A 25,352-nucleotide genomic window follows, 5' to 3' on the forward strand; every position below is an offset into this window, starting at 1 on the left:
TATTGCACTGAACATTTTGGGTGAGCCTTTTAATGGGTGTTGCCTACATGTCTGCACAAAGTGTATCCCAGCAATGGTAGCTGTTAGGTCTTATAAACATACAAAAATGTGTCTTCTACAAAATTTAGTTGTAAAATGCAACTTCAATTCCCTAAAGAAAAATTTTAAAAGATAGTAAATAGGGAACAGATACTCAGGATATGAAATTTGCTTAGAATAACCTACCACTCTCAAATTACTTTTTTTTCCCTTTAAAATAAATTAACCTAAATAAATTTTTGCAGTAAAAAAGTTGCATTACTGTGGCTGCATTTCCCTTCACAGAGAAAAGCAAGGCACAACTTCCCAAAGATATTTTCTGGGAATCCCAGTGAGGAACCTCAGAGAAGGAAGAAACAATTCTTATCTCATTTGCTGCACCTGTATTTGTGCAAAAGTAGAATGTAATATGGAGATTTTTTTACCCAAAGTGATGGTGTTTCGTTTCCTTGGCCTATCAGGGCCAAGGGCGTGTCCAGACTGTCGGTCAGGAGACAGTCACAAGATTCTGTTCAGCTGAGTTGAGTGCTTGTGCAGTTTCAGTTTAGATGTAGTGTAATATAATATAGAATAATATGGTATAATAAAGTAATTAACTAGCCTTCTGATGTCATGGAGTCAGATACATCATTTCTCCCTGCCACAGATGCATCATTTCTCCCTGCCTTGAATCCTACACATTACATCTTTTCATTTCGCTTTTTGCGAACAAGGAGCAAAAGACAAGGCCTCTACAGCAACAGAACTGTGATCACCACCACAGCGACACAAAGATTCAGAGGCTCAGCAAGACCTGCAAACCACTGCAGTGGCTCCTTGCTCCTTAACTGGGACGCAGGTGGAAGGTTTACCCGTGGTTTTGTCCTCCGCGGCCATGTCGAAGGCGATCCTGCCGGCGGGCCCCGCGTCGGCCGGGGCGCGCTCGTGCTGCGGCAGCGGGGCGCTGCTGAAGGTGTCCAGCATCACCGTCCTCTGGTCGGCCGAGCCCGAGATCAGCACGTTGTCGATGGCCCAGTCGTTCTGGTCCAGCCCGTCGTGCTTGGGCTGCCACCAGCGGAAGCGAGTCCCGACGGTTTTGGCGTCGTAGGGAAGGAGGATGTTCACAAAGCTGGAATAAAAGCCGGGAATTAGCTGTAGGAAAGCTGTGGGAGGAGGACACTTTGCTATGCTCTGTCCTGGGTGTTTTGGCCAAGTCCATTCCCGATGTTTCCTAGAATGCATGGAATTTGGGAAAGAAAAAAAAGACTGGTCTAGCCAGTCCTATATTCCTCTAGGAGATATTTCTGAAACAAAAACCTTTCTGATCACTCCCAATGTCACCCCCGGGACAGGGGCTCAGAGAGAGGTGGAAAGGGTCAGCACCCAGACTGCGGCATGGTTTGAACAACCTCACTTGCACCCAATGTCCTTATGGGACCAAATGCAATGGTCTGGACCAGCAGGGTATGGCTAAGTCTCTTATTAAGGGAAGTGTTAAGAAGGAGAATGTGCAAGTGAAATAAAGATTGCTTCTCTCAACCTGAAGCCATTCAGCAGATAGCAATGTTCCAGTACAATTTTATCTGTTCCATTGCAACAGTAGAAAATAGCACACTGAAATCTCATGTCCAATTAAAGTGCTAGTGATTTCTTGGTGTGCTTGAATAAAAACAAATAATGGGTCCCTCACATCCCCATTTTCTGTGAATCTTTTAAATTGGTCAGTGAGAAAATGGTCAGTTCACTTATATGCATTATTTGAATCTCACAAACATCTGAAAGTAGGGCTTGAGTGTATCCATCCTTTTGATGGATTACTGCAGAAATGCAGTTTCTCCTAGCCACACCATTTTATAACTAACTTATAACAATCAATGATTTTATGATCTTGCCAATAAAGAAATCGATTGCAAAGGTTAGCAGCTTTAAGAACAGGAGGGACATCACTACAGTAGTTATTAATTTATCTTCCTGCAACCATTTGCAAATCTGCCAGACTGCTACAGGCTCCTAGGTATTCTTGTATTTCTGGCCTAGCAGCTGCACAGATGTTGATGCTCTCAATACATGCACCAAGGCCTTTAATAAACACCTGTAGGACTGTACAGGCTGAACTCGTACATCCCAACGTGACATCCAAACCACAGCACTAACATATGCCACAGGTTCTAGTGAAACATTCAAGACCACCTGACTTTAGTGGAGAAATTTACACAGGCAGAAAAAGGTATCTACAAACCCAGGCTTGCTGAATTGATCATAGAAAATTTCCATTAAGAGGCTCCAGGTGATTCCACCATTCACAGAATACTCCAGCAGCACTCCTTGGTTGCGGTTATTAGGAGTTATCAGACATCCATACATGAAATAAAACTGGATGAATTCTGCACTGGTGAGGTTCAAATCCACTGTAACTAACATACGGCTGCAGCCCTTAAAAGCAATGAAAAAAATATATTGGCTGGTGTTGTCTGGCAAAACTTAAGTTCATAAAAAGTGTTAGACTATGTAGTCACTATTAATATGGATTCATGCTGCAAAATTTTTTAAATTGTACAAAAATGTATTAATTATTTCAAGAGTAAAGCTACAACAGAACTACATATATATATATATAATTTTTTTTTTCCCCTGAAGACATAATGTTCCATTTCTAAAATTTCTGTTGTGTATCTATATATGTATCTATATATGCTACTTGTACCTTCAGTTTTACAACATACAGGTATTCACCTTTCGTCTTAATACAAAAGTTGCAGAAATCCACGCCTCTATTGTAAATCACGAAGTTTTCCATGCAGAACTAACAAATCATTGATTATGTGCTAATGATTCAACTTATGCAAACAATCAAATGGCAAAGCAATTTTAGTATGTGTGTTTTCCACAATACCTTATATATTTCACATTGCTAAGTTGAAGTCTACTTAGACTTACTGGAATTAAGTCGAAGTGTAATGCTTTTGTTAGTTTATTTTAGAAAACTTTTGTCAGTTTGAACTTAGTTGTAAATTTGACAGAAGTGATCTCAGGCATAAATTTTACATGTTTCTAAAATACTATTTCATCATTTTTATAATCCTGAGGTTATCTGTTAGCAAACTGTAGTTCAGCAGCAGTCAGGGTTATATACCTACATATGTAGCTAACCTAGAAAATTTTACTGTGAGCTTACTCTGAACACACCCACCTGTGAGACCTCTGAAGGATGAGTCTGCACATGGATGCAGTGTGCTTTAGGGTGACCCTGCTTGGGCAGGGAGGCTGGACCAGATTACCCACCAGGGCCCCTTCCAACCCAGACCATTCCGTGTTTCTGTGGCTCTGCATTGTCATGGACCATGTGCAAGTCATACAAGTGCAAATAGCTAGTTATTAATTTACCTCTGCGGTCTGATTAGAAGCCATACCAAACTCCGGTCTGAAAGTTTTAAGTGCTATGAGGAGAGTCTTAAGAGGAAAATTAAAAGCCTACATATTTATACTTTAACCTACCAGCTCCACTTTCAAAGGCCTCTCTACAGCTCCTCTCAGGACCCACACACACTATATCTCATTCTCCTGGCTGCAGCATATCAAGGAACATGGTATCAGCTTTCTTGGAGTGTTTCTGGCTGACCCCTAATCTGTAGGACCTGTTTGACCTTCAGCCACGCAAAGGATTTAATTTTTAAAAATATTTTACATGTCTGATATTTATGCTGTTATTTTTTTTAACGCCTTGCTATTTAACTTTTAAAATCAGCCCCACTTATAGTGTCAGGTGGAGCGAGCTGGTGCCTGTGCCGGACACGCACCCCGCTGAAGTGAAGAGCCATCCCAGAGGCCACGGCCCCGCAGACGGTGCTCAGTTTGCCCCCGTTCACTGTCAGCCAGTTCTGGGCAGAGGGGGAGCGGTTGAAGTTGTCCTTCAGCTGGCTGGGGAGGGGAGCCTCCGGCTCGTCGCAGTACAGCCCACCCCAGTGCTCGTCGCAGCTGCAGGGCAAAACAAATGCACAAATCAGCTGCGTGTTATTAAGGTACCATCTTATTCTGCAGAGGGGCATCATTTACTAGTGCACAACTGGTATGTGGGGGTTTCAAACATCTGGCGTTTTGTAGTTAATATGAAACAAAAATTACTTTTTTGTAGGCTTGGTACTGTGCATCATTCAAGCTTCTATTATAGGGTACATTCCCAAACATAGTAAAATGAAATACATTGTGCTTGGATAAATAAACCAAGAGAATGTGCCAAGCCTAAAAATGTCCTGCTAATGTTAAAGTTCAAGTTTCTGTAAAATATCAGTAGAGGGGTGCTTTCTTATCTTTATATAGTTCTCCCTTTTCTTTTTTTTCCCCTCTGAAAAACATTCTTATAATGTGTCAAAGACTGGATAACAGCTTGGAACTGTGTTCTGCTACAATGAGATTTCACCAGGGATATTGTGTCTTGGTACTTCAGTGTTGTCAGGATAGAGGAGAACACAATAATATGTCTATTCTGCAGTGAAATATATTTCTAAAAAATACAGTCACAGTGCAATTATACAACCATTCTCCTATTTCTGCTGCCATTTGTGGCTGGGAAAAAAGCAATACATCCATCTGGAAGGTATTTCTCTGTTGCCAAGACAGGCAAATCTGGGGGTTTTTGTTTGCTAGCTTTGCAGGACTCTGTGTGGATTGTTATGCAAACAGTTTGAGGATCAAGCCAGTCTGCCTCTCCTGGCAAACCCTTCCATGGAGCAGAGTCATCAGACCATCACAATAACTCCAGTCAAAAAGCAAAATCTGGCCTTGTGGAGAGCTGGCATACATCCTGCTTATTGGATATGTCCCACCTCCAGCCCAGGTTCTTTGCACCAAGAACCAGTTTAAGAGCACAGGGACATGGTGTGAAATCCCTTGGGGATAAGGAGAACATATTCTGGGAAGCTCCAGGACTGTATGTCCCTAGAGGGCTATGCAAACTCAAGGGGTACCCTCTCCCTACCTGGTGCGAGGGGAATTGATGCAGCAGAGGCAAGAGCAGAACTGATGGGCTGCCACTGAGGAAAGGCCATGGAGCTGCCTCTGCTTTGGCCATGGAGCATGGACAGTCAGAGCTCTGGCAGGGCCAACCCCTTCTGCTTGTTAATTCTATTCCCATGTGGACCCACTGCCCTGCTCAGTTTTAACAGCAAAATCCACCTTCCTTTGTAGAATTGTATCACAGTTTTTCCTGCAAATTCATCAGAATGACAGAGGAGGAGTGAAATGCTACAGCCCTGGGCAGGACAGGGAGCAGATGGCACTCACACACAGTTGTCTTGCATGCACTTCCCATGGCCACTGCACATGTCTATGCAGCCATCCCCGATGTAAACGTTGTCGATTGCCCACGTTTGCTGCTTGTCAAAAGGAGCAGGCTGGTGCCAGCGGAAACGAGTTGCTTGAGACCTTGGGAGGGAAAGAAAAATAGAATTCTGTATTTTCTAGCTAAGGCAATCTTTATTTTGATTGAAAGGAAATGTTAGTCTTGAGGCTAGCCTGCTCTTGAGAGATTTGTTTGATACCAGCATGACCCAGGGCCGGTTTCTGACAATGACAACATCCCTCTAAGAAAAGGGTGCCCACATTTTGAAAACAGAACAAAGCATGGGTGCTTGGTATAAAGCTGAGAGTGTGGGAGGTAGGAAATGGATCACTGGTGAAAGCAAAGCAAGTGGGCCATGGTTGGTGCAGTGGAGAGGAGGTAGGAAAAGGTGGCACTCCCAGTTGGAAGCTCAGGCCAGTCATAAACATGTCCCAGCACAGATCCAAACCTGAGGGACAGCTAGGAGCTGATCAAGCCAGAATAATCCAAACCCTGCAAGTTTCATCCTGAGCCAGTCAATAAGTCCAAGTCAACAAATTTACCTGGCTTTTCCTCTATGAATTCTCCCAGCCACACAGGTTAAGAGCAGCTCTAGGGAGTGGGTGTGGGGACAGGTGGGAAGGCCCATGCAGGGCTTGCAGCATGACCCTGGCTTTGCAGTTTCTTCCCTCCTCCCCACCCAGGGCTTGGCTGGAAATGCCAAGAAATTGTCTGTAGCATGATCCTGGCTCTACTCAGTAAATTATATTAATTTTGTTGATTAAAATGGTCTTATAGTGCCCTATATTTGAATTAAGTGTCTCAGCTCCCAAGATAGATGACGAAAATCTATCCAAAACAGTCAGGGGACACTAAATAGTTATTCAGCTCATGCAGGTGTAGACTGTGAGTCAAGAGCTGTGAGTAGACAAACTTCTGGAACTATGAATTCAAGCTAATCCGTGTTTTGCTGTACAGCACTAGATGGCAGCATTGAACTTTTGGTAGTCTGTTTTCTTTTGAATCTCAAAGAGAAATCACAATTACTATAAACACACACAAAAAAACCAAAACAAAAAAACCTCTATAAAACCTCTATAAAACTGCCCCCAAAAATCCCAACAAAATCCCCCAAAACTATTCAGTGTAAAATGCACCTCATATGATAAAGTCATTATTCTCCCATGAATTATTTCTTTATGAAAATGTTGCATGAGCTGAATAAATAACTTGTTTATCCAAATATCTACTGCTCTGAGCTCAGCTCAACTGTTCACCAAGCAGCGTTTAAAAAAATAAACATAAAAATTGTGAGGAAGTCCTTTCAAAATAAAGACAAGCACCTATATCTTACACTACGTGCTTTGGCTGGGCATATCACTAACAATACATGGAGCTAATGCTCCTGTGGGAAGATTTGTCTTTGCATTTGCATTTTCAAATCAGCTCCCAGTTAAAAGTAAGTGTCCATTGACTTCTTGAGGCCAGAGGTGAGGCAGCACTCTGGAGCACAGGAGCCCTAAGAGGCTGCCTAGACATGGGTGGTGAGCACCTGGCCAAGCTACTGACTACACAGCCTGCATATGCCTAAAACATACAGGCAAAAACAACTGGAGACACACACCTGCTATTACACAGCTTGAAATAATAAAGCAGCATAAAAATTATATTGCAGCTAGACTAAAAGTCCTATTAGCTGCACTGTTCTTATCCTAAAGCTCAACATCTCTCTTACTTATGAGATAAGGTTGTAACAACCTTTCTCATGGAATTCATGTCTTAATAACTTTGGGAAACTGTATTACTTGAGCCAAAAAATACAATTATGGGATTGGACAGAAGTGTAATTTTTGCCTCAGTAGGGCATCAGAATTCTTGTGACATGTACTGCTCAAGAAACTCTTCAGTCCTAAAATCATAGTTATTTATAAACCTGGGTTTATCTCAGGTGGTAGTGTCCTTTCAGGTCCAAATTCCGTTGGTTTTTAACATCAATCCCAGCCCTGATTTATCCCATTCAATCCCAGAAATACTACTCTGAACACAAATTTACAGTCTTTATACAAAACTGACAGGGTAATGGATTTTTACAGATGATAGGTAGAAAAGCCTCACAAAAGAGGAAGCACAGAAAATTGATGCTGAGAAGAAGTCCTAAAAAAAGTGCTATTACTTGATGTAACTGCACAGAAGATAGAGAAGAGTCCAGATGCCCCAAATGATTAGGAACAGAACACAGACTTTTTCATTGCTAGTGTCAAAATGTGTAGCAGCTGTATAGGTGCTTTTGGTACAATAGCTAAAAAATAAAAGTCTCTGTTTCCAAACTTGTATGTGCCTTTGGTGGCATCTTTCATGACAACCCTACCTGTGCTTTGATACTTCTGAGCCAGCAGATAGCTCAGCCTATGTCTATGTGGGGAGATAAGGCTCAGCAGGAGGAGCAAAGCTGTGGAGTCAAATAGTGCTGAGAGCCTGATGTCCTTGCTACCTGTGTTTGCAGTTTCTGTAGGATAAAGCTCCATTTACTTATACTTATTTGTTGCTATTTACATGGACCAAACAAAAAGGACACAGTACAATTGCTTAAACTCCATAATGTATCATGACATTACAAGTACCTAGTTATGCTTTTAGATTTATATTGCAGAAAACCAGAGGGAGTTACCTAGTATAGGGAGGCAGAGGCAAAGTAACCCGGGTCCACTTGTTGAAAGTGTCTGAAATGAGAATCCTCTGGAGATGGTACCTGTTGCATTCCACATTAGTGGGAAGACAGTCTTTCAAAATTGGGTGCCAGGTCAGCCCAAGGTCCACTGAATATTCCAGTTCAATAGCTAAGGGTGGAAAGGTGATTAGTTACTTAATTTAGAGACCTATATCCATAGGCCTATAATAAAGTACAAGCCCAAGACAGTATCACAAGTCTGAACTGACAAAACAACCACTCAGAACTTTTCAAACCCTTGTGTCAGGAGCACAAAGCTACCTCCTTTGGTGGCATTGTGGAGGGTGTGTTACATGTTGCTGAGCAGGTATAGCTCAGGGGGAGTCTGCAGCACATCTCCATATCTGCTGCCTAACTCAAGGGACCACAGATGAAAACACAGAGCCAACATTAACTTGCCAGGATTAAGTCAAGACAATGTCTCTAGCTGCAGCATGCAAGAAAATGATGTGACAGCACCATGACCACCAAACTTTGTTTTTCAGGCTTGAAGAGTGAGATTCAGCTGGATGTGATTGCTCTGTAAAGCAGAGCAACACACAAATTCAAACTTTTGGCTCTCTGTCACAGGATGCCTTAGTCAGCCTTCCACCCTTCTGCAGACCAGCTAATTTAATTATCCAGCACAATTTTAATTTGAGTTTGTTAGTCACTGAGCTTGTTTCCATTCAAACACAGTCTAGCCACATTCATTTCTCAGTGAAAATCAGCAATTTCATTGTTTTGATGTTTATGGCTTATAAGCTTTTATTATGAAAATTAAAGGTTAGTCAAGCTCACTAAATACTTCCAGTCAAACTTCATGCAGCCATGAAAATGTAAATAATAATAGGTGCAGAACTGGTACTTGAAGTAAATGTTCCAGCTGCCAGGTACTCTGTCTGAGCTGGCTGTGTAAAACATGGAGCGTGGTTGCAGTGATAGGGGTGATAAATCTGTGATCTTCTTTTGATTACTGACAGACCCATTTCTTCTACCCTCATGCACAGGGAATGACCCTTAATCACCCAATCAGTCCTACTTGATGTTTCAGCACAGAAGACAGTGCTATAGAAATACAAGGACAAGTAGATACAAACAAGTGTAAGTGAGTTTTTAGTGTTAAATTTCCCTCACCAAAAGAAAAGCTTTACTCATCATGACTGGAAGCATGATTAGGTAGTGTCCTGACTAATTTAATATTAAGATAATGATAAGGGTTGTAGACAAAGAAAGAAACAAACCCCCCAACGAAATAAGGATCTGTTTCTTTGCCAGTGTATGGCTCAGTCACCAAAATGCCTCTAAACTTAGCAGAGATGATCTCAGGATACTGCAGTATTCTTAATAACAAAATAAAGAAAAATTTTTAAGCATGTAAGTAGCTTCAGATTAGTAAAATCAGAGAAGCTAAATCTGGAAACTTCATGTAAAACCTTTTTCCATTTTTATACAGAATTGTATAGGAAAATTCAGCAACCCAGTAAATTAAGGCATACCACATGATACAATATATTGTATTCTTGTCCTCATTAAAAACATCTATACCTCAAAATCCTACTCTAAGAGGATATGTAAAACAAGAATTAAAAGGCTTGTTTTTAAGAAAAACCTATTTATTGTGTGCCTTAAAATTCACATAGTGAACCAATTTTTAATTTCCATGGGATGTGTATTTGATGTGATGAGTACAGAGCACGTTTTTATTCATTTATCTGTATGCATATATGTGTATATACACATATAAAATCTGTCTCTGCACTCAATAGACATCATATATAAAGGAAGCTAGGCAATTAAAAATCGCATCATTATTATCATTAAGCGATTTGCACACGTGCATAGTATGTATGCACACATTCATAGATGGAAACATATAGGTCTACACATATTTATTATTTTGTATGGACAATATACATGTTTGCAGTTGATGCTGCCTTAGCAAGTGTCAGATGTATGTTGGTATAAATGATTTCTTAGATATATGGGTACAAATGAGATCAGAACTGAGACTACACTGAAAATGCAGAACCACAAAGCAAGAAACATATGCTGGAACACCCAGCTGCTTATTATTACACCACCACCCCAAGCAGTGGACATTATCTACTAAATGGATGTTTTTAGTAAGGCAGCTGTTAGTCTTTTTCTGAGATTGATTGAACTGCAATGTAGATGCTCACAGGGAATTATTTACTTCAGTTTATCTTAGGCTTCAGACACCTGGAATAAAAAAGCTGATGTTACAATTTCTAACAGAAACATGCAGCTTTCTTTTGTTTCTCAGTTCTTATTACAATGAATAACCAGAAAACAAGTGCACTTTCCTCTGCAGTGGAGGAGGAAGAATGGCAGGGATCACTAACAAGTCATTACCATAACAGGAATCTGTGACAGAGCAGGAAGCTGCAAAATCTATTTGCAAGAAGGAGTCTTCATTGACGACGATGTCAGTGGTGACGACGTAGCGGGTGCTGGCTTTCTCAATGAACACCAGGGCATCCCCAGCAGAGCCGCAGACCGGCATCTTCGTTCCACCAGGGTGCAGCAGCCACTTCCTGCTGTCCAGGGTGGTGAAATCATCTTCCAATACTGTATTGCCGGAGATATTTCCTCCTATAAGGATCTGGAACATTAGGAAAGAAATTGTCACTGAAAAGGAGAAATGTCTAGAAGTCTTCACAAGCATACAAGTGATGCAGCAACCTGAGGGAGGAAGAGATGGACCAGATAATGTGTGTTTATTCTGCCGGTCCAAAATTGACAAGATTACTTAGTAGAGAATTTAGGCCATGAGAAAGGGGAGTATCTCTTTTCTGTAAAGGAAAGAGATTGGCTCAGCTGTACAAATCTAAAATTCAGGGACGTGAACTCAGTCTCAATGAAGTGAACACAAAAAAAGTGTTAGCAGAAACAAAGTGACAGCACTTTCCTAGTGATTTTTCAGCTCTTCTGTTATCTGGTGCACTGCTATCAGATCATGTCTGCTGATAGAAGTGGGAAATAGCCTGTGTTTTGTCATTGACATAAAAAATCATCATTTTACTCTTCAACAGCAAGCAAGGTAAAATTATTTTTCATTTGTTATTCTGAGTTCAGTTTCTGATCGTTCTGAACAAATATAGCTACATTCAATCAGGATATCGAAACAATGAGTATTTTTTCATTTCTAAACAGAGGGATGGGAAGTAAAATTGTGTAACCACAACATTAAAATGACTGGTTAGATTTCTCCTAACAATCTGAACTTCTTTAAAAAAAGTTATAAATATTAAAGCAAATTGTAGTTGGACAACCCAATGACACTACTTAGAGAATAATAATTTTAGAGATAAATAATTTGTGATTTACACCAAGTCATACAAAGTAATATAATAATCTTTATAGTAGAAAATCCCAAATATGAAACTTTATTTTCATAAAATTTATACTGATATTCACAAGATTGATATTTTTCTATGGGCTTTTTCTATTATATTATACCAAGCCAACTACATATTTTAAATGAAGTTTTTTGAAGTTTGAAATCAGACTTGCATTCTGTGTGGTAAGGCCTCCTGCAATGTGAACCTGAGGCTCTACACACATGTAGAAGACTTTCTTAGAATCAAAATGGGCAACAAGTGCCGCACATGGAAATGGTGCATTAAAACCATGAGCTCATCGAACAGTAATTGCGCTCTAAATGTCTTTTAAATAAGCATTTTTGCTTGTCTCAGTGAAATGATACATGCCAAAAAAGGGGCAGATTAGGGCTGAATCCAGTTTAAGATGTGCTAAACGAAGAAAGGCCCGCGAGGGTTGCTCACCTGGTCGATGACCCAGGGGCTGTAGAAATGCCCGTTCTCGGACGGCTGCCACCAGCGGAGCCGCGTGGAGCCCGAGCGGGCCTTCAGGGGAATTTCCAGGGCTATGTACCGACCCACGTTGCTGGAGTTACTGAAGAGGAACTCCTGCAGAAGGCTCCACGTCAGGCCCCCGTTGAGTGAATACTGCAGCAGCACAGGCTGGCTCCTGGGGTCAGGCACCCCCTTGCCACATCCCAGTCTCATGAAGAACTGCACAAATCTAACAGGAAAAATCTTTCCACTTAGCAGAAAGATCTATTTTCTACAACATCCTACACAGTGCACTAGAGAGCCTTGGAGTTTGTCTACTGACTAGCCCTGTGTTTTCTAGCTGTAACAGCCTTCTTTAGGAGATCTTATGATTTCCTTTCCAAAGCTTCTAGAATATAACTAGACAGACAGGTGGCATGACAAAAATTCATTTTGCCTGTGTGGTAGTTTGCCAGGCATAAGAGGCTGAACAAAGCTGGTCATTTATGTTTTCAGCTTTTGTCTGCACAGCAGATGGTGTTGCAAGTATCAGAAACATAATCCTGGGTGAAATTTTTATCCCTGTATCCCATGAGTACAGATTTTAGTGGCAGAAAAGCAACTGTGCTCTAAGTAGATCATAATTTGCCACGAATTTGCTGAAATGCTTAAATTCAAAATAAGCATCCCAGTTTTCCATTGGCATAAACCAGAGAAAATCTGGACGGGAGAACAAAGCACATTTCACTTTCAGGGATCATTTTGTCCATTTTGTCAGCCTGGGAAATTTGTCTAAATTACACCGTTTAAATGTGCCGGCTTCCCTGAAGCCAGCCCAAGCCACCCAGGGACAGCAGTGCTTTCATCCCCCAGTTAATTGGCTTCTCCAAAGCTGCACAATAGACTTGTATCAAACTGAGAAATCCCTCCCGTCAGCTGATGCTCATAAATAGCTCCACTGTGCACTTGGAGTGGAGGGAACCGTGCTGTAATGATATTTACTTATTGGACTTGCAGGGATATTACAAATATTAATTCATGTTTGCACTGCTTTTGCACAGCTTTAGAGTGTTTTATCTGTTCTAATTATTATTGCATTAGTGCTGCCTAGCTCACGGTTAAATGAAATGGCGCAAAAGAAGTTTTATATCAAAAATCTTGTTCTGGTTTGATCTGCAGGTAGATCTGCTGGGAGTGGAGGCTGCAGAGATGCTGGGCAGACAAAGCTCCAATAAAATGCCAGACTTACAAGTCAATTAATTCTAGTCCTCACTGCGACTCACAGTTTCTCTTGCTACTAGATATAACTGTTTTTGCTATAGATTATATCCACCTCCATGTCCCAGACATAACGTATTGCTTGTGCTGTAAAGGAGCACTGGGTACCCTCATGGATCAACATATCAAATGTAATGGATTTGTTTCATTGCTGGCAAGTCTTTCTGCCTCCTCAGATTTACTCCAACATTTGCCACATAATTCAAAGGAAATAAACCCAGGTGACCTTGTCTCTGTGGCATCTGATTTCTTTGCATTGCTATTCATACACTTCAGTTTTACTAATGTAGTAATAAGCCACCCAAATGTAGGCAACACTGTCTACCAGATAAAAAAAAGTATTTTTAAATATCTCTCCTCTTATCCCAAAGATATTTTGCAAAGGCTCTGCCTATTTTGAAATGGAAAAGCACAGTGTTTTGTGTAAATCTAGTAACACTCAAATGTGTGCATATTCTTCTAGTACTTCAGAATTGAAAGGGATTTGATCAGCTGTGATACCTACAATATTCTTTCCTTACTGATATTTCATTGGTGCAGTTTCAGCTACCAGTATCACCATGACGGTGATACATTGTCCCCTGTGTTAAATTCTTTAAAACACAGATGTGATGGCAGTGGATTGCAGAGTCCACTTGATTTCAATCCCCAGGTGCTGAGTGTGGCTTGCAGCACTGACAGACATGTCTGCTAAAATACAGAACAAATTAGAAAACAATGCCTATTGGTTAGCATGCTCACAACTGGGATGGAGTTGAATTCATATTAGTGTAAATTTTTGTAATGTGTCTTGCTTAGCATGTCTCACTCATCACATGTCTCTTCTGCAGGCTGTAAAGATACACCATAAACTGTAAATACACTAAAATATTTGGTTTTCAATAGCTGGTGACAGCTTGATGGGAATTTCTCAGTGAATTATTGGAAACAAATGTGCACAATAAGAAAAAAAAACAAGGTTCAGAAATGAAAGAATTATGAGATGACAAATGTAAGAATTATACTTTCAGCAGATACTCCTGTTTCAGTAATGGCTCATAGTACACTAGACTGTAAGAAAAGCAGATCATTTCTCATGTTATGGATTTAGGAAACAAAAGCTTGCATTAACTACTGAAGGTGTGGCATCAATAAGTTTCTGGAATTCTTATTTAGGGGAAAAAAGCAACATTTAAATGATTAATGCAATTAAAGTTCAATTTAAATTTAGCTTATCACGGTGGCAGTGGTTAAAATGGAGCATTTGCTAGTGTGAGCACCACAGAATATGTCAGCTTGCTTTTACTAGAGAAATATCACATATGTATCGTTCTTCAGTATGGCATTTCCTCAATGAAATCCTGAAAGAACTTTTGAAAGGTGTTACCTGGCTTGTGACAAATCTAGGTCTCGAGTCATCAGCATACGTAAACCTTCTTCGTTAAAGAAAAGGTTGTTTCCTCCAGACATGATACCACATTTCCTTGATGGCTTTCCACCACTCACAAGGAGGAATCTATCCGACTCCAGCTGACCTGAATACACAGTGAATACATATTTATGATTTACTCTGAAGTGCTCCTGCTGCAAGAGTGCTCCTTCCAGAGGAAGAGAGATAAATTAAAAATCACATGCTGACTGAGAAATATTCAGTGTTTCCAATGCCATGTATTCTAGAAATCTGACACAAATCAAAACAAAATAAACAAAATAAACCCAGAAGTATGAGGTCTGGGATCTTTGTTTCCAGTTATTCACAAGGTTTTCCACCTTTCATCATTTATCTTAAGGTAACAACAATGTACTTGGGTCTATAAAGAAATTTTGGGTTCCATGTCGTAGCATGCAAGCAAGGGCTAGCAAAATTGAAAATGAGCAGCAGCAGCTGTGAAGGAATGAGTTTAGTTCACAGGTGCTGCTTTATGAAAACATGCTCCTCCTGCCGTGCTTGCTAGTGGGGGAAGCCTTGAAGGGGTTTTACAGTTGTGTGCCCAGGCATGCATGAGGCTTTGAGCTCCCTCCTGCCTTCCCTCTCTTGGGGTCTGCTCTGGCTGCTGAGCACTGGCTCCCACTACTGAGACACTTGGTCTGCTCTGAAACCATGTGTCCTGTAGTAGGGCAAGTCAGATTTCCCTTGTAGTGAGAAATGACACTCTGTAATGCCTGTAAAACAGAGGGCTGTAATGCCCTCTGCTGTCTGCCTCACTGGCAAATGCTCTGTCTGTGCTAAAGTCAAACTACCATCAAAACACAATTTGCTTCCGAGATTATTTTCTACATGTAGAGCTTCAGGAAGTTCTGTTTCAATGAAGGTTTTGTAATCCAGCATTAACAGTGCATCAGGCCACAAACCCCACTGGCAAACGGCATCTGAACTACTTCGTTCATGGGAATACCCCCACGGCATAAATTCTAATCAGAAGCATGCAGGGCTGAGGAAGGCTTTGCTGGTTAATCCCTTGAACCCTGGGTTGCACTGGGATGGACGGGCAGCATTCAGATGCCCCCTCGAAGAGGTATTCAGAGTGCATTCAGATGCACTACCTTCGAAGTCATCCTTGAGGAAGTCAGCGTTCTTGGTGCTGATCCTGCAGGTTGGCCCCGAGTAGCCGGGGTCGCAGATGCACCGGGTGCCGTTGATGCAGCTGCCGTGCCCGTTGCACATCTCCTCGCACTGGGGGCCGATGTACACGTTGTCAATGGCCCAGGTCACAGGCTGGGATCCAGCAGGGTAAAATCCTTGGTACCACCTGAACCTCGCCAGCCTGAAAATGGCATAAAGCGTGCTTATTTTAAATAACAGTCCCTTTTTTTTTTTTGTATTCCATACATATACCATTATGTGCACATATATATTATTCTTTCTGTCAGAACTGGCTTGATAAATAGATTAATTCTAGAAACTGACTGCTAGATCTAATTCCTTCAGTACCTCATGCATCTTTATGTTGACATTCAACCCAAGTACTGACAGAAATAAAAATAACACTATTCATTAGCTGTAATCTCAAAACTGAATGACAGGCATGATTTTCAAAATTTAAAATCCAGCTACTCTTAACTCCATCATTCACGGGGAAGATGAAAGGCCGTGGTCTGGTGGATTCCCTTCTGCTTTGGTGTACAGTGTGTGGGTCAGACCCGGCCACTTTCACCCTCTCCTGCAGAGTGAGATTCTAAATCATGCTTCCATTGTGCCCCCAGGGAGACCACCTGTAGGGGTGGAGTGGGAGGATCTCACCCTCAATTACCCAGAAAGAAAACATGATCTGTCATGTCACCAGGTATTCAGCTTGCTTTCAGGAAGCTTAATCTTAAATCAGGCTGATATTGCAAGTTGTTAATTTAAACTATATTCTCCTTTGGGTGCTGTCCTGTCATTTTTAATTCATCTCCTAAGTGCTACTTGCATCAATGCTGCATATTAAAAGGAACCAACTGGGGAAGGAGGGAAAACAAATTGAGATGAGGAAAATACTTGAGAGACTAATTTTATTCCCAGTTGAGAAAATGTTTTAAGGGAGGAAGGAAACCAGAAGATTGAGAAGGGGGAAGCACTTAATTGCCTTGCGTGTTTAATGTGTCTTGTTAAAGATATCTAAATTCAGCAGGCGAATCAATTCTGCAGGTAGTTGTAGCTGACAATGATTTCCTTGATTTGCTAAAAAGAAATTTTTATGAGGGGATTTAGGGTGGGGACACTACTAAGACACTACTTTCACAAGAAAGATGCCAGAGTTCTGCTGGAAGTCAAAATCGTCAACTTTAGTGTGCCCTGAGGGGAAGGACACAAGAGTGAGGCTGGAGGTGTTGTAAGCTCCTCTTGAGAGTAGACCTCTGCCCCACAGGCTGGATTTTTTTTCCTGAGACAAGTCAGCTCCTCCTCTCAGGGTCACTCCTGGTGAGGGTGAACCACGACTCGTGTGTGAAGCAGAGAGTGAACCACTGCTTATTTGGGGTTTCTCCTCTGGCTCAACAGGCCCTGGACCTTTTCTTCAGGACATAACTGGAATACTAATTATTACTTACAGCTGTCTGCTGAGAACATATATTAATTTCTAAAATTACATATGTAGTGGAAATTACTTAAAATGTCTTCATCCTCAGTTAAAATATAACCACTCGGCACTTGGGACATGAAAAGGCTGGGGGATTTCTTTTGAATTACACAAGGAGAAAGGCTTGGATTTTTTTCTTGTTATTCCAGTAGATTCTGGTGGAGAAATCCCCCTTCAGCCCTCTGGCCCAGAGATTTAATGCACTGAATTTAAACTACTCTGCACTGCTGGGCTTGGCTGGCTGTCAGCCATGGGCTCCTGACCTGGTGTGTTGGGGAAGGAATAGGAAAGGAAGGTAGAAAAACAGGATAGAAGCACTCAGGAACAGGGGACTAAATCAAAATCCTGGAAGGTTTAAATGAGTTAGGAGTCTGCACAGTCAAAATTTTTATTTGGAGGGATGCATTGATGGTTGGCTAAAGGGTAAAATCATTCTTTTGCACAAAACCAGGAAGTACAAGTGAGCTGCTGAAAGAGATGGTTACCTATTGCATGCTTGAAATGTTAACTGTCATAAACCAGAAAACTCAAGTTTAAAATTTAAACATTTCCTTAAATAATTAAACAATCAGTCTTTCCAAACTTGATTCTTATTCCTTATATAGGTCTTTTCATACTTTCAGAGGCACATATGGGGTCATTTATTTAGTGGAGGACCCATTGACTGCAGTAGTTTCATAAATACTCGGTCTCATAGCTGCATAGACTCATAAATTCTCATAGTTGCATAGCTCATTTGCATTCATACATGCTACAGTTTAATCATTAATGTTGTAAGCTTTTACATAAAGTGAGTTGATGCTAGATGACAGTTATTCCTGAAAAAGTAAACAGTAGTGTTTTTACTTTGAAGAGTTACATATTACTATGCCTGCTAGCACGTATTGTTTTTCTATGCTGTGTTATCATCCAGCCTAATTGACTGAGGCATTATTTACATCAGACCATTTCTTCGTACTGAATTGGAATCAAGCTTATACTAGCTCACATTTTACTGCATTTTCTTATGAAACTCAAATTTCATGCAAGAATATCATCAGTGAATTCAAATGGCTGATGCAGTTCTGCAAAGAGCACTCAGAGCATGCTAAGAACAGTCAGTTTTGTGTTAATTTCAACAAGCAACTCCCTTCTATTAAATTATCACTAATTAAATATATAGGTAATAGGAAGTTGCCTGTGGTTATTCTACATCAGCATTAGGCACAATTTGATTTGGGGAATCACCTAAACACTAGCTAACATTCAGGGCATAAAGCAGAGAAAAATTGGTCAATTTGGTCTGCTATAGTGCTGCAATCCTTATGCATCACCCTTGTGCTGGGTGAAAAACAGAAATCAAAGCAACTCGCAGCTGGGCAGGAACAGGAGCTGGACACTTACCCACAGAGGTGCAGTTTTCCAAAGTGGATGACCTCCCTCCTCCATCCCTGGGTAGTGCCTGCGTAGTAAGTGCTGCTTGGGTGGTGCTCGGTGGAGCAGAGGGAGCTGAGGTGGCTGCTGCTGCTGTAGCACAAGGGGAGCAGCAGGTGCCAGGTGGCCCCCAGGTCCCGGGAGAACTCCAGCCTCACTGGGTCAGCAGAGGAGCTGTCAGTGGTGCAGCCAATATTGATCTGGGGGCCAAGGCATCAAACACAGAAGGTGACACAGGGCAGACTGTGGGACTCCCAACCATTCTGCACCTCAGGCAGCCTCCCCCATTTGGTATGGTATTTGTCTAGTCCAGGAAAATGGTGATTTGGGAACCCACTTAACAGCAGGGATGATGCACTCAGGACATGCACATGAACAGGAACTCTTGCACATTGCTCTCCTGTCCAGGAGTATATCACACCATGGGTCATGATAAAACAAATGTGAAAAAAAAAATCCCCAACAACTTCTGCCTAGAGAAAACTGAAATTAATTGGGCAAATCCCAAAGGAGAGCTGCTAACATTGCTGTAGTAAATGCACCAGCTCTTGCAGTCCAATGGCAGTTACTGAAGTAATCACAGCATCAAGAAAATGTGCATTATTAAAAGCAGAAGTATTAAAACAAAAAGTGCAAACATTAACATTTTGTTAATTCTGAGCTGTTAATTACTGACCTGCACTATGATCCTCTTTTATGTTACATATATTAAAAAAAAGCTTATCACCTCAATATGTTCAGCTTTCACACTACCTATTTGTTCATGTATAGTGGCAAAGCCCTAGAGCACCATAGCTGGACTGGATTTAGATTCAATGTCTTAGTTTGGCACTGTCAGACTTCTCAGGGTGTGCTCACAAGATTCCTGATATAAAGAACAGTGGAAAAGGCAGAACATGAAAACCAGTTCTACTACTGAAAAAATACAGAATGTTTAATACAGAATTTGAAACAACCAGTGCAAATTAGTTTGTTTTCCTGTTACACTGATATTTAGATCTTATGATTTCAGATTGCTTTTGTAAAAGAAGACAAATTAGTTTTTTACAGAATGAACTGTCATATAAAATAAGATGTACTGTACTCAGCACACAACAAATAAAAACCAATTGCAGATGAAATACAAAGTCTGCATTAAAACTATGTAATATTTAATTTAATTTATTAATTTAATATTTTAATATATCTTTTTAGCAAAAAAGCTGTCTTTGTAGCATGCTGTCCTGTTAAGAAAATATATTTTTTTCTAAAACACAGTAATGCTTAGAACTATGCATGAGTGTTGAAAGTGCATCCTACATTGAATTTCCTTCATCACTCTTCAGTGCACATGAGTCCCATCAACCTACATTTGACTAGAAAGGTTGTTTACTCATCTGGAAGCTTAGAGAGATGCTTGACCCAATATAGGTTTTGATTCTTGAGACACAGAGAGAAACTTCTGCATTATGCATAACTCCTTCATTTACACTAATGTTCTCCAAAACGTGAGCAGAAAATGATGTTCTTACCACATATGGAAGTAAACATGTAGATTTTATGAGTTAATGCCATCAAGGCTTGTAATATCTTAAAGTCACCTCAAACATTTTTGTTCTACAGGCTGTAATCTATATTTTAAAAGGGGAAATGGCTTGCATTCAATAATTTATGAATTAGTTGCATGACAAATTGAAGAGTGCATGAGTACACAGCTAAACCTAATTTTCTTGGAAAACCCTTAGTATCATTTTAGTAATTTTTATAAACTCCTATCATTTGCTGATTATTATGTAGCTCATATTAATGCAACAACATGCCACATTGTTGTTAAAAGCAGCCTGGTAACTGTGGCATGGCAATTTACGTGCCAGATTATTTTTCAGTTTCTTAATGACAATATAATGACCTCTCTAAACCAATAAATACTAACTGGCTACTCCCATCAATAGCTGCCCCAGGCAATGCACAGTTTAGATTCTAGGATAAGTCAGAAACACAGTTTAGTTTAGACTCTGTGTTGTCACTGGGGTACCTGTTTCCACTGAGAGTTAGAAACACAAAAATATGCTCCTTATTCATAAAATTTCTTTAAAAAATAAAATGGGATGACTTCAGGCCACAATAGCCAAAAATCAGCTTCATCTACAGCACCTATGATGTGGGCAGAAGCAAAAGGAAAGCAGAAGCTTGCCTCTGAGAGAGTACAACAGTGCAGTAAAGCCAGCAGGTAGGAAAAATTATTTTTTACTGTCACAGATGAAGTTGTAGCTCTTCACTGGTGAGCTTGTAGAAATGCTGCACTCTTACCTTGAGCAGGCTCTGAGGTGGCAATTTGGACTCCCATTATATTTTAATTGTCCTCTTGCCTGCAGTTGTGACTCTCCAATGCATAGGACATGGACTTTAATGCTGTCAGTGCAAGTATATAGGCATGGACAAAGCAGTAATTTAGGCAAGAAAGTAGAAGACTTTGAGGCAGAAATTTCCCTTATCTGTATATTAAGAGCATCATGATACATTCATATGAGGGAGAGTAATGTCAAATCAGTTAGAGGGGAAATTAGACAGGTTTCCCTATTTGGCAACAGAACAGCTGGGCAAATATACCAGGGCAGAATAGAGAAGAACATGAAGCAAAAGGCAAAATAACTTTCTGAGGACAGGTACCTCAAATTGGATGATGGTATTTTCATTCACACTCAAGTCCCTTGTGGTAATGGAGTGCTCTCCAACTTCATTTGAAACAAACACCATAGCTGAATCTTCCTCCCTGAAAATCAAGGAGAGGAGTGCTTTAGACTCACTTCACAAAATTACTTCTTTCTATTGTATTGCTGAGGGAATCTTACGGAGCTCTTTTCGATGAATATGGGCAATAAAGCCCAATGTTTCCACCAGGATAGAAAAACCAGTTGTCCTCTTTAGGACCGAAGTCAAAGGTATCCAAAAGGATAATGGGATTCTTCAGGTTATTTCCGTCAATAATGAAGTCATCAATAATCCAGATTTCTTCTTTTTTGCCTACAAAGAAAATGGAAATATTTCTATTAAGACCTAATACTAATATTATTAGGGAGCAGAACAGCAGCCAGTATTTATGGATTATGTGAAGAGGAGGGTGCTAAAAGTGTGGGATCACTATTTTCACTTTCCATAAAAATAGTTTCCATACTGCTTTTCAGCTTGACCTTATGGAATTAACTTTTATTCCCTAAAATTTATAGAAGTCACAGCAAAACAAAGAGTGAAAAGCAATAGGTGTTGAACAATTATCTTCTATTTAAATCCTATTTACTTTGAAATTCATTGTCTTCAATTAAGCATCGTCTAAATGAGTAGTTGCTACAGAGTCAAAGCAGCCTGAAAGTGCAATTTCATTCTACATCCTTGCACTCAGCAGCTTGTGTCTGCCTGGGAGGAGTTCTTCCATAGAGAAGGAAACTCTGAAACTCCTTCTCTCCAATGAATTATGTATTCATATATGTCAGAAAATTGGTATTCTCAAACTGAAGAGGAAGGATTAAATTGACAGATCTTCTGTGTAGCATTTTTTCATTTATCTAAAAGTGTTTGAGTTCATCAGAAAAAAATTTAGAGAATTGTTTTAGGCAGGACACATCAGAAGAATGAACTGAAACAGGACTGTCAGGACCAGATTTGAAGTTGCTTTTTTTTTGTTTGGGGTGTGCTAGGAATTTGCCTACATGGAATCAACTGTTGCTGAATCACCATGTCTAAATGATTGCTGGTATTCTTTAGAGCTGTTAATGTCAGTTTCTGCTTGGAACTGTGCTCAGAGTAACTGAGAGCAGAGAAGAGCTTCCTTCAGCTGGCACATCTCCTGTAATCAGGAGGAATGAGCTGTGTTCCTCTTGTGGTTTTCCAGTCCTTTACAATTTAATCAAAAGATTAACTGCTCACTACATACTCTTTCTAAATGGGTTTTTAATGCCTAGTTAATTCTGAGTAAGGTAGGCCCAGTTCCCATTTACACTTGAGACACTTTTGTATAATTGGAGCATCCTAATGGGGCCTCAGTGTAAGTGAGAATCATGGCCATTAAAAATAACGAGAAGAACCTGAGTGAAGTTAACTTTATTGGTGTTTCTTGATCTCCCACTCCCTCCAGGGCCAAAGCTGATGCTTTTCTGCACACAATCCAGGGACATCAGCTGAAGGTACTTCACTTTAAACCGCTTTTTAAGAACACTACACATAATCCTGCAGTAATTCTAATTGAAGGAGTTCAAACACAAAAGCCCCATGATTTAAGAACCTCTCTAATTGTTCAGTTGGAAAAATGCACTCTCTTGGAGATGCTGAGTGTGCAAGCATGGCCCTGGGCTCCCAGAGCTGTCTCTTCCTCACCATTGTTGTAAGGCTGCCAGAGCCTGAAGCGCGTTGCGTTGCTTTGGGCGGCGTGGGGCAGAGGGACGTTGATGAAGAGCACATCTGTAGTCTGGGTGAAGTAAAACTCATCTATCAGGTGCCAAGTGATGCCACCGTTGACAGAATATTGCAGCAGGATGGAATGAGACCTCTCAGGGGTGCCTGGAGCATAAAGGGCATGGATTTATGTTCATTGAAACCCAGTAAGTTCAAGCAAGTGTAAATGAAATTATGTTGCTCTGACACCCACTACAAAGTGTGGGCTTCCTTCAACAACAGCTTAAGCTATTGAGATGGTATATACACATTGGTTACATATGACTTTCTGTGCTTTCCCTTGCTTGTTTTTCTGCAAAATGCAAATGAAATACAATCTAAATTTATACTACTGTTCATTATACATATGATCATAGTTAATTACTTGGATAAGAAGCTATCTCAGTTATACTTTTTGAGATTAGAACACACCAGCTCCTTTTACTACAAACATATTCCAGTAATACAGTATTTGTATTTTTACAAATATATATTTTATTTGTGTGTTTTGTCCAGCTACAAGACATTATCATCACCATCTCTAGCACCCACAGATAGACACAATCTATATCCTCATAAATTTATGAGTCTATGGCTCTCACTGCAGACACTGGGATGAGAATATTCATGCCCAGAAATAACATAATTGATGGAGAGCACTGAGGATATTTATTAGCATGTTTTAACAACAACAAAGCAATATTCTGTGCTTTAAACTGGGCCTGAAAGTCAGTGGAACTGACAGTAAAATTTGCATTTTCTAACTACCAGCTCCTCCTATTTTTTTACTTACAGCTTTAAAGAGTAAAAAACAAAAGCTTTTTACAGCCCCAGTTATTAACACATGCTAATTAGCACCCAGCACTCATTTTGATGCTGGTTACTGTACCCAAGCTCAGCCCCCAGCCTGTATTTGTCCTGTGCCTAACTTGCTGTCCAGGAATACCAGTGTTCAGGTGATGGCAGGTCTGAACTGAGGTCTCAGACAAATGTACACTCTCTGCTCCCTTCATGGTGTGCCACAGTGATGGCATGTCCCCAAAAACTCAGGAACCAGCAGAAGGAAAGGACTAAGGGACAGCTTCTTCATCCCTGACTCACTGTGTGCTGCTGTGCAAGTTTTCCCGTGTTTCCCATGTTAAATTCACCACATTTGCTGAAAGCAAAGTGCCTGGTGCAGATGCTCCTGCTCCCCTCTGCTCCAGTGCTGAGTATTCAACCACCGGCTGTGGAGCAGAGCAGGGAAGAGCTGTTTGCAGTCAGGAGCTGATTTCAGCTTATCTGTGGCAATTAACAGTACACAACACACTGCTTTTAACACTCACAGCTGAGAGATATGCCCAGCTATAGCAATTTGTATTCAACATTAGGGAGCTTGTTGGGACTAAGTCCTGGATCCAGCAGCAGGGCTAATAAGTAATACAGATTCAATAAGGAGCAATTTCTCCTGGGGTTTCATGGTCTTACTCCTTGTGGGTCAAGTGTCAAAACCCAGGCTTGAGCCTTTGGCTACTCCTGTCTTCAGAGCAATATTTTTGCTTACTTTATTTCAATTTTTTTTTTTTAATGATCATATGAAGTAATATTATGAAGGCATAATTTTTTAAAAGAAGTCTTCATAAAGACTTTGCTTATAAACATGAAATATTTAGCATGTTATCATTTTGGGGCATATTATGTTTTTGGCTGTTACAGTTTTCTCTCTTTTTGATAAAGTACTAAGTAATAAATAATAAATAACCCAATATATATGATTAAACACCCATTAAAATCAATAATAATTCACAAAGAGTTATATTCTCACTCATCCACCATACACAGATTTGGCTAAGATACTTATTTAAGAAGAAAGAGGGTATTCCAAACTATTTTCAAGATGTTGGTAAACATTGAGTCAGTTAGGGTCCAGCCCCAGAGTACTAAGCTTACCACAGAAACTATGGACCTCTTTGCACCACAGTGAGAGGATTTTTTCAACATTCAGAGTTCAGGCTGGAAGTGCCAATTCAATCAGAAAATCTGGGGAAAACTTCTGAAATTGCATGGGAGTGGCTCAAACCTTCAAGCAGTTTAGTGGCTCTCCATCATGTCACTCCAGACTTGGACATAATTATTTTTTAAAGCCAAGGATGGCAGGGCCTTGGAGCAGGGTAAGACTGAATCATTGGCTTAAAAGTCCTTGTACTGGAGGAGCTGTCACAGGTTATTTACAACAACGTGTAAAACTTGTTTTGCAAAGTCTGACTGTTCTTCATATCAATTAAACAGAATTATGGACTTCTGGTTATCTCTAAGATACCTGCTAGGCAGTCAAATGGTAAGAGATTTTAATGCAGTGGACTGAAGCTAGAAAATGA

The 25,352-nt window shown here is 40.4% G+C and overlaps 1 protein-coding gene across 2 annotated transcripts in view; it reads right to left on the bottom strand.

The window, feature by feature from the left end:
• Positions 1 to 25,352, bottom strand: part of RELN (reelin) — a 275,939-nt gene that overhangs the window by 21,668 nt on the left and 228,919 nt on the right. For both annotated transcript variants that reach the window (XM_064421959.1, XM_064421958.1), the window contains exons 38-50: positions 22,939 to 23,121; positions 21,420 to 21,591; positions 21,238 to 21,340; positions 18,559 to 18,788; positions 15,662 to 15,882; positions 14,505 to 14,652; positions 11,852 to 12,110; positions 10,419 to 10,668; positions 8,004 to 8,172; positions 5,299 to 5,439; positions 3,816 to 3,993; positions 2,258 to 2,451; positions 891 to 1,147 (exon numbers count right to left, since the gene is read on the bottom strand). In XM_064421959.1, coding sequence (XP_064278029.1) covers positions 891 to 1,147; positions 2,258 to 2,451; positions 3,816 to 3,993; positions 5,299 to 5,439; positions 8,004 to 8,172; positions 10,419 to 10,668; positions 11,852 to 12,110; positions 14,505 to 14,652; positions 15,662 to 15,882; positions 18,559 to 18,788; positions 21,238 to 21,340; positions 21,420 to 21,591; positions 22,939 to 23,121 — 2,505 coding nt within the window. The remainder of the gene's footprint in view (positions 1 to 890; positions 1,148 to 2,257; positions 2,452 to 3,815; positions 3,994 to 5,298; positions 5,440 to 8,003; positions 8,173 to 10,418; positions 10,669 to 11,851; positions 12,111 to 14,504; positions 14,653 to 15,661; positions 15,883 to 18,558; positions 18,789 to 21,237; positions 21,341 to 21,419; positions 21,592 to 22,938; positions 23,122 to 25,352) is intronic.

Source organism: Passer domesticus, chromosome 5 (genome assembly GCF_036417665.1).
Source record: "Passer domesticus isolate bPasDom1 chromosome 5, bPasDom1.hap1, whole genome shotgun sequence".
In the NCBI taxonomy this organism is placed as follows: domain Eukaryota; kingdom Metazoa; phylum Chordata; class Aves; order Passeriformes; family Passeridae; genus Passer; species Passer domesticus.